At 38.5% G+C, this 18,795-nt stretch overlaps 1 protein-coding gene across 4 annotated transcripts in view; it reads right to left on the minus strand.

The window, feature by feature from the left end:
* Nucleotides 1–8,246: 8,246 nt before the first annotated feature.
* Nucleotides 8,247–18,795, minus strand: part of Zfp790l3 (zinc finger protein 790 like 3) — a 23,745-nt gene continuing 13,196 nt past the window's right edge. Inside the window, exons 3-6 of one of the 4 annotated variants that reach the window (XR_015625044.1) lie at nucleotides 14,508–14,568; nucleotides 12,787–14,104; nucleotides 11,248–11,494; nucleotides 8,247–10,149 (exon numbers count right to left, since the gene is read on the minus strand). Coding sequence is in view for 1 of the 4 variants with exons in the window: in XM_087559588.1 (XP_087415714.1) it covers nucleotides 10,017–10,149; nucleotides 14,508–14,568 (194 nt within the window). In the remaining 3 variants the exon portion in view is untranslated. The remainder of the gene's footprint in view (nucleotides 10,150–11,247; nucleotides 11,495–12,786; nucleotides 14,105–14,507; nucleotides 14,569–18,795) is intronic. The other 3 variants (XR_015625043.1, XR_015625045.1, XM_087559588.1) reach the window with 3 other exon arrangements.

Raw genomic sequence — 18,795 nt, forward strand, 5'->3', positions numbered from 1 at the left:
TTTTGTATGTTGGAGCATCTTTTGGGTATATGCCCAAGAGAGGTATAGCTGGATCCTCAGGCAGTTCAATGTCCAATTTTCTGAGGAACCTCCAGACTGATTTCCACAATGATTGTACCAGTCTGCAATCCCACCAACAATGGAGGAGTGTTCCTCTTTCTCCGCATCCTCACCAGCATCTCCTGTCACCTGAGTTTTTGATCTTAGCCATTCTCACTGGTGTGAGGTGAAATCTCAGGGTTGTTTTGATTTGCATTTCCCTTATGACTAAAGATGTTGAACATTTCTTTAGGTGTTTCTCAGCCATTCGGCATTCCTCAGCTGTGAATTCTTTGTTTAGCTCTGAACCCCATTTTTAATAAGGGTTATTTGTCTCCCTGTGGTCTAATTTCTTGAGTTCTTTGTATATTTTGGATATAAGGCCTCTATCTGTTGTAGGATTGGTAAAGATCTTTTCCCAATCTGTTGGTTGCCATTTTGTCCTAACCACAGTGTCCTTTGCCTTACAGAAGCTTTGCAGTTTTATGAGATCCCATTTGTCGATTCTTGATCTTAGAGCATAAGCCATTGGTGTTTTGTTCAGGAAATTTTTTCCAGTGCCCATGTGTTCCAGATGCTTCCCTAGTTTTTCTTCTATTAGTTTGAGTGTATCTGGTTTGATGTGGAGGTCCTTGATCCACTTGGACCTAAGCTTTGTACAGAGTGATAAGCATGGATTGACATGCATTCTTCTACATGTTGACCTCCAGTTGAACCAGCACCATTTGCTGAAAATACTGTCTTTTTTCCATTTGATGGTTGTGGCTCCTTTGTCAAAAATGAAGTGCCCATAGGTGTGTGGGTTCATTTCTGGGTCTTCAATTCTGTTCCATTGGTCTATCTGTCTGTCTCTGTACCACTACCATGCAGTTTTTATCCCTATTGCTCTGTAATACTGCTTGAGTTCAGGGATAGTGATTCCCCCTGAAGTCCTTTTATTGTTGAGGATAGTTTTAGCTATCCTAGGTTTTTTGTTATTCCAGATGAATTTGCAAATTGTTCTGTCTAACTCTTTGAAGAATTGGATTGATATTTTGATGGGGATTGCATTGAATCTGTAGATCGCTTTTGGTAGAGTGGCCATTTTTACTATATTAATCCTGCCAATCCATGAGCATGGGAGATCTTTCCATCTTCTGAGGTCTTCTTCAATTTCTTTCTTCAGAGTCTTGAAGTTCTTATTGTACAGATCTTTTACTTGCTTGGTTAAAGTCACACCGAGGTACTTTATATTATTTGGGTCTATTATGAAGGGTGTCGTTTCCCTAATTTCTTTCTCAGCTTGTTTCTTTTTTTGTGTAGAGGAAGGCTACTGATTTATTTGAGTTAATTTTGTACCCAGCCACTTTGCTGAAGTTGTTTATCAGCTTTAGTAGTTCTCTGGTGGAACTTTTGGGATCACTTAAATATACTATCATATCATCTGCAAATAGTGATATTTTGACTTCTTCTTTTCCGATCTGTATCCCCTTGACCTCCTTTTGTTGTCTGATTGTTCTGGCTAGAACTTCAAGAACTATATTGAATAAGTAGGGAGAGAGTGGGCAGCCTTGTCTAGTCCCTGATTTTAGTGGGATTGCTTCAAGCTTCTCTCCATTTAGTTTAATGTTAGCAACTGGTTTGCTGTAAATGGCTTTTACTATGTTTAGGTATGGGCCTTGAATTCCAATTCTTTCCAGGATTTTTATCATGAAGGGGTGTTGAATTTTGTCAAATGCTTTCTCAGCATCTAATGAAATGATCATGTAGTTTTGTTCTTTCAGTTTGTTTATATAATGGATCACGTTGATGGTTTTCCGTATATTAAACCATCCCTGCATGCCTGGGATGAAGCCTACTTGATCATGGTGGATGATTGTTTTGATGTGCTCTTGGATTCGGTTTGCCAGAATTTTATTGAGTATTTTTGCATCGATATTCATAAGGGAAATTGGTCTGAAGCTCTCTTTCTTTGTTGGGTCTTTGTGTGGTTTAGGTATAAGAGTAATTGTGGCTTCATAGAAGGAATTCGGTAGTGCTCCATCTGTTTCAATTTTGTGGAATAGTTTGGATAATATTGGTATGAGGTCTTCTATGAAGGTCTGATAGAATTCTGCACTAAACCCATCTGGACCTGGGCTCTTTTTGGTTGGGATACCTTTAATGACTGCTTCTATTTCCTTAGGAGTTATGGGGTTGTATAACTGGTTTATCTGTTCCTGATTTAACTTTGGTACCTGGTATCTATCTAGGAAATTGTCCATTTCCTGCAGATTTTCATGTTTTGTTGAATATAGGCTTTTATAGTAAGATCTGATGATTTTTTGAATTTCCTCAGAATCTGTAATTATGTCTCCCTTTTCATTTCTGATTTTGTTAATTTGGACACACTCTCTGTGTCCTCTCGTTAGTCTGGCTAAGGGTTTATCTATCTTGTTGATTTTCTCAAAGAACCAACTTTTGGTTCTGTTGATTCTTTCTATGGTCCTTTTTGTTTCTACTTGGTTGATTTCAGCTCTGAGTTTGATTATTTCCTGCCTTCTACTCCTCCTGGGTGTATTTGCTTCTTTTTGTTCTAGAGCTTTTAGGTGTGCTGTCAAGCTGGTGACATGTGCTCTTTCCTGTTTCTTTCTGCAGGCACTCAGAGCTATGAGTTTTCCTCTTAGCACAGCTTTCATTGTGTCCCATAAGTTTGGGTATGTTGTACCTTCATTTTCATTAAATTCTAAAAAGTCTTTAATTTCTTTCTTTATTTCTTCCATGACCAGGTTATCGTTGAGTAGAGCATTGTTCAATTTCCACGTATATGTGGGCGTCCTTCCCTTATTGTTATTGAAGACCAGCTTTAGGCCGTGGTGGTCTGATAGCACGCATGGGACTATTTCTATCTTTCTGTACCTTAGTCTTAATTTGTACACATAGGTGCATAATAGCCTTTATTTCTGGTAAATGTGTAATTACAGAATCATCCTTTTTAAAACTCAAACCAGTTGAACATTAAAACCCTGAGTTTGTATCAATGATATGGTATACAAACTTCAGTTTTCCAAATACTGCAAGATGAAATACATCCATATGCCAAATTTTATTTTTTTTTCTGGTAACCCTATATTGACTTGTAATGGATGATACAGTTTGGTTACAAAAAGTAAAAAATAAGTAGGGCATTTTCTTATAATTTCCTTGGCTTGTTGGTAGGTGATAGAACTTTTTCCTATTAATAATTGGTCAACTTCTTCATTCCCTTGTGTCAGTGGGATAGAGAAACCTCTTGAGGCCAGATATAGGTAGTATATAACGGATAGTTTCTATTTCATATTGCCTGTTACAATTGTATATAAAACAAGTATAATTCTGAATTGTCAGGAATAAATTTGGCAGTTTCTATATACAAAACAATTTTGCTTCATATTTAGAGCCAGCAAGTTTATTAAGAGTTTCAGAAAAATCTACTAATATCATAAAAATTGCATAAAGCTCTGATTTTTGAACTGAAGTATATGGGCTTTGGACTACTTGGCTCATTTTGTCTAACTTATAACCTGTCATTCATAGTATTTGCATCCATATAGAATATAGGTGTTTTGGGAATTGGTGTTCCCTTTATATACAGGAGAATCCAATTACTTCTTTTTGTAAACCGAAGATGCTTACTTTCACAGTATTTGCTGCTAATTTATAACAAATAGTTTCTACAAGATTTTTGTCAATCTTATTGATTACCGATGACAATCTTTTTTTTATTTACTTTTCAAATGTTATCCCCTTTCCTGATTTCCTGTGCATAAGCCCCTATCTCCTCCCCTTTCCCCATTCTTCTATAAGGGTGTTCCCAAATCATCCACCAAAACCTTCTTGTCTCCCTGCTCTTACATTCCCCTACACTTGGGGTCCAGCCTTGACAGGACCAAGGGCTTCCCTTCCCACTGGTGCCCAACAAGGCCATCCTCTGCCACATATGCAGCTGGAGCCATGACTCTGTCCATGTGTACTCTTTGGATGGTGGTTTAGTCTGTGAAAGCTCTGGTTTGTTGGTAGTGTTATTCTTATAGGGTTGCTAACCCATTCAGCTCCTTCAATCCTTTCAATAACCCCTCCAATTAGGACCCCATTCTCAGTTCAATGGTTGATTGCAAGTATCCACCTCTTTATTTGTCATGCTGTGGCAGCGCCTCTCAGGAGACAGAGATAGCAAAATTCTCTCAACATGCACTTCTTGGCATCAGCAATGTTGTCTGGGTTTGGTGGCTGTATGTACATGGGCTGAATATCCAGTTGGGGCAGTCTCTGAATGGTTATTCCTTCAGTCTCTGCTCCAAACTTTGTCTCCATATCTCCTATGAATATTTTTTGCTCTCCCTTCTAAGGACTGAAGCATCAGCACTTTGATCATCCTTCTTCTTCAGTTTCATGTGATCTGTGGATTGTATCATTGAGTAATCCGCATGTTTGGGCTAATATCCACTTATCAAGTGAGTGCATACCATGTGTATTTTTTTCTGAAGGGAGAACCTCACTCAGGATATTTTCTAGTCCCATCCATCTGCCTATGAATTTCATGAAGTCATTACTTTTAATAGCTGAGTGGTACTCCATTGTGAAAATGTACATTTGTTTGCTGTTCTGTCCTAATGAGTGTCTTTTGACTTTCAAAAGCTTTGCAATTTTATGAAGTCCCATTTGTTGATTCTTGATCTTAGAACATAAGCCACTGGTGTTCTGTTCAGGAAATTTTCCCCAGTACCCATGTGTTTGAGGCTCTTCCCCACTTTCTCTTCTGTTAGATTCAGCATATCAGGTTCTATGTGCAGGTCCTTGATCCACTTGGACTTGAGTTTTGTACAGGACGATAAGAATGGATCATTATACATTCTTCTACATGCTGACTTGCACTTGAACCAGCACCATTTGTTGAAAATGCTATCTTTTTACCACTGGGTGGTTTTAGCTCCTTTGTCAAAGATAAAGTGACCATAGGTGTGTACGTTCAACTCTATTTCATTAATCCACCTGCCTATCTCTATACCAATACCATGCAGTATTTATCACGATTGCTCTGTAATACAGCTTGGGGTCAGTAAGGAATAGTGATTCCCCCAGAAGTTCTTTTATTGTTGAGAATAGTTTGCACTATCCTGAGTTTTTTGTTATTCCAAATAAATTTGCTAATTGCTCTTTCAAACTCTAGGGAAGAATTGAGTTGGAATTTTGATGGGGATTACATTGAATCTGTAGATTTCTTTTGGCAAGGTGGCCATTTTTACAATAAAATACTGCCAATTGGTGACCATGGGAGTTCTATCCATCTTCCGAGATCTTTAATTTCTTTATTCAGGAATTTGAAGTCGTTGTCATACGGATCTTTCACTTGGTTGGTCAGAGTAACACCAAGGTATTTTATATTAAATGTCATTATCATGAAGGGTGTTGTTTCCCTAATTTCTTTCTCAGTCTGTTTATCCTTTGAGTAGAGGAAGGCTACTGATTTGTTTGAGTTAATTTTATAACCACCAACATTCCTATATTGTTTATCAGGCTTAGTAGTTCTGAGGTAGAACTTTTGGGGTCACTTAACTATTCTATCATATCATCTGCAAATATTTTGACATCTCCCTTCACACAAATTACTCAACTCCTTAGCACTTAATTCAATGTTAGGTGGTAGCAAGTTATTATCTACCATTAGTATGTGAAAACCAAAGAGTTTGCAGCTGATCTATGTTTTGTGGTTGAATTTTCTGTTGACTATTTTATACCCACATAGTTAATAGAATCTCCTCACTGTAGTTTTTTATTTAAGGAGCAATCTCTAATTCCCAGCATGGCAGAACTGTTTATTTTCTTTAACTTTTTCTCTAAAATATTTCTTCAGACTCTGACAACAAAATATCCATGTAATGATAAACGGTTTGAAGAAATTGCCTACAAATGATTTCTTGTGGTTGTTTGACAAAATATTGACATAAAGTTAGACAACTTAATATTCCTTATGGAACTTTCCACTGATACCTTTTTATTAGGTGATCATTATCATAAGTAGGTATTGTGAAGGCAAACCTTTTCCTATTCTGCTCATGCAAGGGAATATTTAAAAACCAAACTTTTATATAAAGTACTATCTTCGACCAATGGAATAGAATTGAAGACCCAGAAATGAACCCACACACCTATGGTCACTTGATTTTTGACAAAGGAGCCAAAACCATCCAATGGAAAAAAGATAGCATTTTCAGCAAATGGTGCTGGGTCAACTGGAGGGCAACATGTAGAAGAATGCAGATCGATCCATCCTTATCACCCTGTACAAAGCTTAAGTCCAAGTGGATCAAGGACCTCCACATCAAACCAGACACACTCAAACTAATAGAAGAAAAACTAGGGAAGCATCTGGAACACATGGGCACTGGAAAAAATTTCCTGAACAAAACACCAATGGCTTATGCTCTAAGATCAAGAATCGACAAATGGGATCTCATAAAACTGCAAAGCTTCTGTAAGGCAAAGGACACTGTGGTTAGGACAAAACGGCAACCAACAGATTGGGAAAAGATCTTTACCAATCCTACAACAGATAGAGGCCTTATTTCCAAAATATACAAAGAACTCAAGAAGTTAGACCGCAGGGAAACAAATAACCCTATTAAAAAATGGGGTTCAGAGCTAAACAAAGAATTCACAGCTGAGGAATGCCGAATGGCTGAGAAACACCTAAAGAAATGTTCAACATCTTTAGTCATAAGGGAAATGCAAATCAAAACAACCCTGAGATTTCACCTCACACCAGTGCGATTGGCTAAGATCAAAAACTCAGGTGACAGCAGATGCTGGCGAGGATGTGGAGAAAGAGGAACACTCCTCCATTGTTGGTGGGATTGCAGACTGGTAAAACCATTCTGGAAATCAGTCTGGAGGTTCCTCAGAAAATTGGACATTGAACTGCCTGAGGATCCAGCTATACCTCTCTTGGGCATATACCCAAAAGATGCCTCAACATATAAAAGAGACACGTGCTCCACTATGTTCATCGCAGCCTTATTTATAATAGCCAGAAAATGGAAAGAACCCAGATGCCCTTCAACAGAGGAATGGATACAGAAAATGTGGTACATCTACACAATGGAATATTACTCAGCTATCAAAAACAACGAGTTTATGAAATTCGTAGGCAAATGGTTGGAACTGGAAAATATCATCCTGAGTGAGCTAACCCAATCACAGAAAGACATACATGGTATGCACTCATTGATAAGTGGCTATTAGCCCAAATGCTTGAATTACCCTAGATCCCTAGAACAAACGAAACTCAAGACGGATGATCAAAATGTGAATGCTTCACTCCTTCTTTAAATGAGGAAAAAGAATACCCTTGCCAGGGAAGGGAGAGGCAAAGATTAAAACAGAGACTGAAGGAACACCCATTCAGAGCCTGCCCCACATGTGGCCCATACATATACAGCCACCCAATTAGACAAGATGGATGAAGTAAAGTACTATCTTCAGCCTCGGCTTAGGGAATAAAGAAAGTAAAGAAATTCCAGGCTTTAAGGGGCAGATTAGTTGAATTATTCTACTCACCACTCTTAAATGTATTAACATTCTCCTTTTTCCTTATTTCTTTTTTATAAAAACCACAGAAAAATTAAATGGGCTAGTAGACACTTCTGTGTGTTGCCCCTAGAGCTGCTCTTGTGCCAGCTACTCAAGTGCCGATAATTTTTCCTTTGTTATGGGCCACTGATTTATCCATACACGTATATTAATCAACCATTTTAAGGGTAGGTCCAATGGTAATTCAGTGGGGCCTCCTTTGTAAATTAGGAAACTCAATCCCTGTGATGTATTATGTTTGGACAATTGGCACAGCCTTTAATTATTTTTGATGATGCATAGCAGTACCTTTCCCAGGAGCATGTACCAGTTCAGCCTTAATTTTACCATGGGATTGTGGGAATATTAATCTGAGCCCACTGTTGTAAAACATCCCCTTTCCAATAAACATATGGTATGAGAGCCGCATAAGACTTTAACTTTCCTTGTTGACATTCCAGTCTCACACATTTGACCCATAGTACACTTTGTCTCATATAACTTTCCAGTTGCTAGAAACTGTGAATAAACCTTTGGAAGTGGCCATTCTGAATTGAGGATTTTTGATAAATAATAGTTATATCAGTTCCTGTGTCGCGCGCCCAACGTCTTGCCAGTAAGAACGTCGAGCGGCAACAGGATTCTTCTGCGAACAAGCCTTTATTGTACAGGGGACAGGGGACGTCGAGCGTCAAAAGTGCTCGCCTTATATACACAACAGTATGCTAATAATCCTTCAGGGATTGGTGGGGCACGGGTCACCCTACTATCACCCCACTGTCATCCCACTATCACCCCACTACTTGTCCTCCGGGGATTGGCGGGGAATGAATCACCTCACTAGCATGGTACCGCCCCTCATTAGCATATTACTGGCCAACTGACACCAAGTGCAAAACCTGTGCATGCGCAGTACCGTTGTTCACCACTGGAGGGCGCCCTACATTCCTGTATCCACCAAACCTACTATTTCAATACCATTTACTTGCAATTTTAATTTTGGCCTCTGATCATTAACAACTGTTTCCCAGAACATGTTTTCTAGTACTTCAACCCTCCTGTTTTTACTTGACCCATTTTGGCTTTGATGTAGGGAAACAGTAGAAGCTCAGCAATTCCTACCACCTGCATTAAATGCCATCTCTGTTTTCACATAGGCTATAATTTTAATTTCTCTTTTGAAATCTTCATCTTTAATTTTTGGATGAACAATGAATCCTTGAGGAGTCAATCTGCACATTTCCAAGATCATTCCTACTGTCCTGGCAGGCAAAAGACCATAAACTCCAGTATATATTTTATAACATTGAGTTTTGGTGGGTACAGTAAGATGTTTATCTATGGCCAGGTATAGAGCAGCACAGCCTGCAGAAGCTTGCATTGGTCCAATGTAAACCCCTGCCACCTTCCCTGTACATACTTCCATGACTAGGCTGTTTCTTCTAGTGTATATTTAGAAAAACCATTACCTTTAAAGATGCCTTGTTTACTTATTCTGTGCCAAGTACCATATTTTTTGCATTTAACACACTGCCATTTTGTAATCTGAGATCTTTAATGGCTTGGTACCCATCTCTTCAAATGAGTGTATTTCATGCAATTGATGCATTTTGATATTAGAGACTTCTAGCTATAGTTTTATCTATGCTATGAACATGATACAAGTTAGAACCAATATTGGTTTCATACTTTATCCACTCATCCATGTGTGCTTTCCAAGTCTTTGATGGTGTAATACCTTCTTTACATTCTGTATTTGCATTTTCCTCTGCCAAGGTCTCTATCAACACCTGTCTTACATCAGGATCTGATAGGGCCTTCTTTACAGCTGAGACTAATATTTGTTTTGAAAAAAAGAAATTCAGTGAATGAGGTGGATCTTATATCATTCTTAAATCATTATCTTATATCATTTGTCCAAAGGACTTAAATCCACTAAGCAACATTGTTCTATAGTAACAGAACTGAATTGCTTTTGTTCTTGTATGTCAGAGTACTGCCCTTTGCCTACCAATTGGTCTTTTACTATATTCATTCCCCTTACACTATTTCACTTTTTGATATTCATACATACTATTGATTTCAGCATGTGCAAAGGTATATTTCTATTTTGAGTAGAGCAGTCATTTAGAATTTGTTTCACATAAGATGAGGACATCAACAGGACTCTATCCTACCTTGTCATAACTTTTCTTCACCCTATTAGAAGGCATATGCTACATGACTACTGGGAAAGATGATGGTGATTTTGTAACTCCAGGATGCCCTGCCTCCCACCCTGGTGGCACAACTGTTTTGAGATTAACCCTTTCTCTTGATATCAGCTGTTTCATCAGACTGCCATCCTTTCTTTTCAGCTTTTCTCTGACCGGAGGACCCTCCAGAGCAGTTTCTTTCCCATTTTATTCTTGTCAGAAAGTCCTGCTGTCTTGTGTAGTCACTTGGACTGAGGCTTTTTGTTCTCCCTTTTCCAATGCGTGTAGTTTCCCAAGTGCTGCAACCTCCATCCGCAATTTTTCCAGTAGCCCTGACACTTCGGTAAACCTTTCAAAAAAAGGAAAAGCAGAGTGAAGCTTTTTGTTTTCTCATCTCTGCCATTTTTGTTTCTCCATCCCTTCATTTTCACTCCCAATTTTTCCAACTGCTGAGCCATTCTACCTACCTTTTCTGGCACAGGATATGGGGAGAAGAAAAAGAAAACAACAAAAAATAAATATAAAAAACCAGAACAACAACAAAAAAAAAAAAAAAACAGAAAATCTTCTCTGGGAACAGGTACGGAAATATCCCAAGGTAAGCAGCCACAAAAGATGTTTTGCTGGCATCTTGAAACAAATATCCCTTCCTTTATTGTTGTGGTTGGCCCTAAGGTTATCTGTATTTTGATGCTAATTCCACTGCCCCAAGGACAGCTGCCTAGTCACATACTCAGGAATCAGGTGACTTCACCAGAACCTTTTCCCCACTGAATTTGTAAAGTACAGGTGAGGGGCAAGTACAGGATAGAAGGAGGCCTGTCATTGGAGGAGAAGGAAGGATGGGTGGGAGAGAAGTTTGAAGGTAGAGGAGGAGACGAGAAGAGACAGGAGGAGAGAGGGGAGAAGCCGTGGCAGGTGATGTTAAGATTCTGCTCTGTGTATTTACAGGTTGTTATCAATGTTCCTAAGGGATGGATGGTACCAGGCTTTGTATGTTTAAATGGGCAATTATATCTTATCAATTGGATCTAAGATTATTGTGTTGTGTGTTCTTTTATGTGATGGTTTTAGTGTAGGAAAGTGTGCAGCAGAAGGAGATAATGGACTGCAGCAGAGTTGGGATGTGATTCCACCAAGATATCTAGCAGATATCTTGGGGCACCGCGGTGAGGACCTAGCCGGGTAAAAGACACTGTTACTTTTTTATTTTTATATTTTTACAACAACACTTTATTCTCAGCTGTTTCCTCTATGGCACTTGAAATAAAATTTCTCAATCTGCCTAGCTCCATGTCTAAGTGCCAACTGTATCCAGTATTTGCTACTTAGTGGGTTGTTTCTTCTACCCTTCTCCACCCCTCTTCTTCTTCCCTTTCAACTTCCTAAAACTAAATCTGAAAAAGGATATAGGGGAAAGGAAGCAATGTTGTCATTAGACTACTACCTGCTGATTAGGAGTCCTGAGTTCCTTGAGACAAAGTTGATCTTGCCATCAGGATATCTGATTTGTTGTTTCTTTGAGCAATAGCATTCAACTACCAACCATCAGCCCACACTGCCTCTTGAAGCCATAGCATGTGTATATATATATATATATATATATATATATATATATATATATATATATATATATGCCCTCTGAAAAGTCTCCAGAATTCCACACATGACATGATTGAAGCAACTATCTGCCACTGAAAAAAATCACATATAAGGCAAAATCATAGAAGCTCCATATACTCACACCTGGGATTAAAACAAAAATACATTCCCATAATGTTCCTGTGGTTTGAAAAAAAACAAAAACAAAAACAAAATTACAAAATACTCACTACCTCGAGATTATATTTTTACAAGATTCCATAATAGGAGATGTGCTTGTTTGGTCTGGGGTATTTTTAGTTGTTGTTGATGTATTTGGGTCTTGTTTGTTTTGAAATTTTTGCCATCCCAGATCTAACTGTGTAGTTCAAACTAGCCTGAAACTCATAAAATTCACCTGACTTTGTCTCTGAAGTGCTGGGATTACGGGCATGGACTACTACACCCAGCTGAGATGTTTTTTAAAATGACCCACCTTTAAATCAGAGAATGAAAGGATAATGTAAGATTTAAACAGGAGTAATTATTCTTTGGAGAAGAGAAACTTCTTGGAATACTTGAATGCATTTATTATGACTGGTAAATCATTTATGTTCTCAATACTTTGGTTATTTTCTTTACTTTCATCTATAATAATTTTTATCTGTGTGTATACACCTTTCTTATATTGTGCATGTGCAAGTCAGAGGACAACTTACAGATGTCTATTCCCTATTTCCTCTAACAGAGTTGTAGCAATCAAAAACAGGTAGCCCAGTTTTGCAGCAAGTGCCTTCAACTACTGAGTGAAATCATTGGCTATTACTTACTGTCAAAAATATTTTTTGTATATATGTGCCATTATGTGTGTGAGCATATGACACAGCCCAACTGTAAAAATCAGAAAAGTTTCCATAAGTAATGTGAGTTTCCACATTACATATAAACTCAGGTCATTAACTTAGCAGCAACCAACTTTAGTCACTGAGACACTTATCTGTCACGCATTTGTGCTTCTAAGAAACTGTTAAGAGCAAGTAGTATTTCTCAGAATAAAGTAAACCATAAACATGATGGCAGTATTATTATCATTTTCATTTGCAAGTAAGTTTTATTGTTCAAATTATTCTGTGTTCCTCTATTCTTGGATAATAATTTGTAAACAAGACAATATTTTAATGATGAAATGATTCTACTAATCTTGCATGATTCCCTGTGAGATCACTCAGTGGGGAAAATGTTCATATAAGGCTTACTGCATTTATTGGATTCAGGTTGTTTCTAACCAGTAGGAATTCTCTTGTGCCTTTGAAGAACATAACATGCAAAGGCATTATCACTTGACCACATTCACAAGGTTTCTCTCCACTATGAGTTTTTTGATATGTCTGAATATTATACTTACATGCCAAAGCTTACTGCATCAATTACATTTGTAGGGTTCCTCTCCATATGACATTGGTTTTGTGATTTAGAAGACTACTGTGATATATAAAGGCTTGTCCACATTGATTACGCTCATAGTTTCTTTCCAGTATGATTCCTTTCATGTGTTTGAAGATGACTGCAACATGGAAAGGCTTTACCACACTGATTAATTTGGTTTCTTAACAGTATGGTGTTTTCTATGATATCGAAGACTACTACGACTTGCAAAGACTTTACCACATTGATTACACTCATAAGGTTTCTCTCCACTATGACTTCTTTCATGTACTTGAAGACTAGCACGACGTGTAAAGGCTTTACCGCATTGATTACACTCATAAGGTTTCTCTCCAGTGTGAGTTTTTTCATGTTTTTGAAGACTACTGCTATACGCAAATGCTGTACCACATTTAATGCAATGATAGGGTTTTTCTCCTGTATGAGTTCTTTTGTGTTCGTGAAGATGACTACGACTTGAAAAGGCTTTACCACATTCATTACAGTCATAAGGCTTCTCTCCCGTATGAGTTCTTTCATGTATTTGAAGAGAACTATGACTTGGAAAGGCTTTACCACATTGAGTACATTTGAATGGCCTTTCTCCAGTACTACTTCTTTCAGGTATATATATGCTATATGCAAAGGCATTACCACATTGACTACATTCATATGGTTTTTCAAGAGTATGTTCTTCACGATTTTGAAGACTTCCATGACGTGCAAAAGCTTTACCACATTGATTACACTCATAGATTTTCTCTCTAGTATGACTTCGTTCATGTTTTTGAATAGCACTGCTATATGCAAAGGTTTTACCACACTGATTACATCCATAGGGTTTCTCTCCAGTGTGCTTTCTTCTATGAATTTGAAGATTACTGCTACTTGAAAATGCTTTACCACAGTCCTTACAATCATAGGGTTTCTCTCCTGTATGAGTTCTTTTGTGTTGTAGAAGATTACCGCTACATGTAAATGCTTTACCACAGTCCTTACAATCATAGGGTTTCTCTCCTGTATGGGTTCTGTTGTGTATTTGAAGAGAACTGTGACTTGGAAAGGCTTTACCACAGTGATTACATTCATATAGTTTTTCTCTGGTATGTTTTTTTTCATGTTTTTGAAGATGACATAAATTTGCAAAGATTTGACTGCATTGTTTACATTCATAGGGTTTCCCTTCAGTATGGATGCTTTCATATATTTGAAGAAATCTTTTACTTGCAAAGGTACATTGCTTCTTTCCATATCCTTTACGCTCACAAGGTTTATATCCAGAGTGACAGATATTATGTCTATTAAAGGAGAGACAACAAAAGGTAGTCACAGTGTATTCACACAGGTTAACATTTTGTTCCCCATAGACATGTGCTATAGGGAATAAGATTTTTCCACAACAACTTTCTTGCTTCCTATAAAATGTTCCTTTCACTAAACTTTGGAACACATATTTTTAGTATATGAGTAATACTAGCTTTACTGTCAACTATTTCCTTATAATAGGTCTGGGACATAAACTAAATGCCAATGGAGGTCAGCTACCTAAAACTGAAGTACATGGTCTTCTGAGAATTTAATAATCATTAACAAACATAAAGTTATGCTTACTTCCACTGTTGCTTCTCTTCAAAACTTTCCTACTAAAAGTTTCCTACTAAATCAGTGATACATTAGTATCAGCTTTCAAATAAAATTTACCTTCCACATCTTCTAGAGCATTGAGAGAGTTCCATCCTCTTCAGTTCTTCCAATTTGTATCCTAAAACATGATAACAGAAATTTTACTTACTTATTTATTTATTTTTACAAATCTCGGGTTTCTTTGATTTTTTTCTCATTAATTAATGTATTTACTCACTTTACATCCCGATTGCTACTCCTCCTGTTCTAGTTCCCCCTCACACAGTTCCTGGGAGAGTGGGGAAACATGTCCACCCCACCCCCGCACCTTCCAAGGATCTGACACATCAAGTCACTGCACGGCTAGGCTCATCCTCTATCACTAAGGCCAAACATGGCAGTCCAATTAAGGGAATAGATTCTACAGACAGGCAACAGTTCTTTGGACAGCCCCAGCTCCAGTTATTGGGGACCCACATAAAAACCAAGCTGTATATCTGCTACAAATGTATATTAGGCAGGGGGCCTAAGTTCCTCAGCCCATATGTAATCTTTGGTTGGTGGTTCAATGTCTGAGATTCCCCAAATGTCCAAGTTTCTTGATTCTGTTGGTTTTCTACTGGAGTTCCTAGCACCTTCCGGGCCTTCAATCGTTCCCCTATCTCATCCATAAGAGTCCCCAACCTCTGTCTAACAGTTGGCTGTGGGTCTCTGCATCTGTTTCAGTCAGATGCTGGGTAGAGGACAGTTTTGCCAGGCTCTTGTCTACAAACATAGCAGAGTATCATTAATAGTGTCAGGGATTGGTGCTTGCCATGGGATGGGTTTCAAATTGAGGCTGTTATTGGTTGGCTGCTCCTCATTCTCTGCTCCATATTTGTCTTTGCATTTCTTGTAAACAGGACAAATTGTACCTCCACGGTGGGTCCTGCCTGGATACAGGAGGTTACCTTTTCAGGTTGTCTATCCCCACTACAATGAGTCTCAGCTAAAGTCACCACCTTAGACTCCTGAGAGTCTCCCCCATCACTAGTCTGTGGCATATCCTAGAGATGTACCCCACCCCTCACTCCCTACCCTCAGCAACTGTAGGTTTCCATTCATTCTCTTGGCCTTTCTCCTGTCTATCCTGAATGACCCCAAGTCCTTTTTAAATCCTCTCTCCTACCTAGTTCTATCACTCCATCTGCCTACTACACTGTTTTATTCCGTCTTCTAATTGAGACTCAAGCATCCTCACTTGGGCCATCATTCTTGTTCAGCTTCTTTGGGTATACTGATTGTATCCTGTAGTTTATTGCTAATATCCACTTATAATTAAGCATATACCATGTATGTTCTATTGGGTCTTGGTTACCAAACTCAGAATATTTTCACAGAAGATAGTATAAATACCTGACCCCAAAATTTCTTTTTTTTTTTTTCTGTGTCCTAACCTGGGAGTGAGTACTTAATCCTAGATGGTGTCTGCTGAACTATAATTTACTCTTTCTTTCTTTCTTTTTTTTTTTTTTATTAACTTGAGTATTTCTTATATACATTTCGAGTGTTATTCCCTTTCCCAGTTTCTGGGCAAACATCCCCCCCTCCCCTTCTTTATGGGTGTACCCCTCCCCATCCTCTCCCCATTGCCGCTCTCCCCCCAACGATCTAGTTCACTGGGGGTTCAGTCTTAGCAGGACCCAGGGCTTCCCCTTCCACTGGTGCTCTTACTAGGATATTCACTGCTACCTATGAGATCAGAGTCCAGGGTCAGTCCATGTATAGTCTTTAGGTATTGGCTTAGTCCGTGGAAGCTCTGGTTGGTTGGCATTGTTGTACATATGGGGTCTCGAGCCCCTTCAAGCTCTTCCAGTCCTTTCTCTGATTCCTTCAATGGGAGTCCTATTCTCAGTTCAGTAGTTTGCTGCTGGCATTCGCCTCTGTGTTTCCTCTATTCTGTCTGTGTCTCTCAGGAGCGATCTACATCCGGCTCCTGTCCGCCTGCACTTCTTTGCTTCATCCATCTTGTCTAATTGGATGGCTGTACATGTATGGGCCACATGTGGGGCAGGCTCTGAATGGATGTTCCTTCTGTGTCTGTTTTAATCTTTGCCTCTCTATTCCCTGCCAAGGGTATTCTTGTTCCCCTTTTAAGGAAGGAGTGAAGCATTCATATTTTGATCATCCGTCTTGAGTTTCATTTGTTCTAGGCATCTAGGGTAATTCAAGCATTTGGGCTAATAGCCACTTATCAATGAGTGCATACCATGTGTGTTTCTCTGTGATTGGGTTACCTCACTCAGGATGATATTTTCCAGTTCCAACCATTTGCCTACGAATTTCATAAATTCATTGTTTTTGATAGCTGAGTAATATTTCATTGTGTAGATATACCACATTTTCTGTATCCATTCCTCTGTTGAAGGGCATCTGGGTACTTTCCAGCTTTTGGCTATTATAAATAAGGCTGCGATGAACATAGTGGAGCACGTGTCTTTTTTATATGTTGGGGCATCTTTTGGGTATATGCCCAAGAGAGGTATAGCTGGATCCTCAGGCAGTTCAATGTCCAATTTTCTGAGGAACCTCCAGACTGATTTCCAGAATGGTTGTACCAGTCTGCAATCCCACCAACAATGGAGGAGTGTTCCTCTTTCTCCACATCCTCGCCAGCATCTCCTGTCACCTGAGTTTTTGATCTTAGCCATTCTCACTGGTGTGAGGTGAAATCTCAGGGTTGTTTTGATTTGCATTTCCCTTATGACTAAAGATGTTGAACATTTCTTTAGGTGTTTCTCAGCCATTCGGCATTCCTCAGCTGTGAATTCTTTGTTTAGCTCTGAACCCCATTTTTTAATAGGGTTATTTGTCTCCCTGCAGTCTAACTTCTTGAGTCCTTTGTATATTTTGGATATAAGGCCTCTATCTGTTGTAGGATTGGTAAAGATATTTTCCCAATCTGTTGGTTGCTGTTTTGTCCTACCACAGTGTCCTTTGCCTTACAGAAGCTTTGCAGTTTTATGAGATCCCATTTGTCGATTCTTGATCTTAGAGCATAAGCCATTGGTGTTTTGTTCAGGAAATTTTTTCCAGTGCCCATGTGTTCGAGATGCTGCCCTAGTTTTTCTTCTATTAGTTTGAGTGTATCTGGTTTGATGTGGAGGTCCTTGATCCACTTGGACTTAAGCTTTGTACAGGGTGATAAGCATGGATCGATGCATTCTTCTACATGTTGACCTCCAGTTGAACCAGCACCATTTCCTGAAAATGCTATCTTTTTTCCATTGGATGGTTTTGGCTCCTTTGTCAAAAATGAAGTGCCCATAGGTGTGTGGGTTCATTTCTGGGTCATCAATTCTGTTCCATTGTTCTATCTGTCTGTCTCTGTACCAATACCATGCAGTTTTTATCACTATTGCTCTGTAATACTGCTTGAGTTCAGGGATAGTGATTCCCCCTGAAGTCCTTTTGTTGTTGAGGATAGTTTTAGCTATCCTAGGTTTTTTGTTATTCCAGATGAATTTGCAAATTGTTCTGTCTAACTCTTTGAAGAATTAGATTGGTATTTTGATGGGGATTGCATTGAATCTGTAGATCGCTTTTGGTAAAATGGCCATTTTTACAATATTAATCCTGCCAATCCATGAGCATGGGAGATCTTTCCATCTTCTGAGGTCTTCTTCAATTTCTTTCTTCAGAGTCTTGAAGTTCTTATTGTACAAATCTTTTACTTGCTTGGTTAAAGTCACACCGAGGTACTTTATATTATTTGGGTCTATTATGAAGGGTGTCATTTCCCTAATTTCTTTCTCGGCTTGTTTCTCTTTTGTGTAGAGGAAGGCTACTGATTTCTTGACCCCAAAATTTCTAACAGAGCACTCCTACAGCTGATAAACAAAGCAACGTGGCTGGATACAAATTAACATAAAATAATCAGCAGTCCTCCTTCATACAAATGAGAAACAGGCAGAGAAAAGAAATTAGGAAAACAACACTCTTCACAACAGCCACAAATACAAAACACCTAGGTATAACTCTAACAAAGCATGTGAAAGACCTATATTATAAGAACTTCATATCTCTGAAAAAAGAAATTGAAGAATAAATCCAAAGATGGAAAGATCTCCTATGCTCATGGACTGTTAGGATTAACATAGTGAAAGTGGCCATCTTACCAAAAGCAATCTACAGATTTAGTGCAATTCCCATCAAAATTCTGACATGTATTTTTTTACAGACCTTGAAAGAGCCATTCTCAACTTCGCACAGAAAAAGATAGTTAAAACAATCCTGTATAATAAAAGAACTTCTGGAGGTGTCACCATCTCTGACCTAAAGCTGTACTACAAAGCAAAGGTAATAAAAACTTCATGGGATTGGTATA

Source organism: Rattus norvegicus, chromosome 7, assembly GCF_021556685.1.
Source record: "Rattus norvegicus strain SHRSP/BbbUtx chromosome 7, alternate assembly SHRSP_T2T, whole genome shotgun sequence".
NCBI classification, from domain to species: Eukaryota; Metazoa; Chordata; class Mammalia; order Rodentia; family Muridae; genus Rattus; species Rattus norvegicus.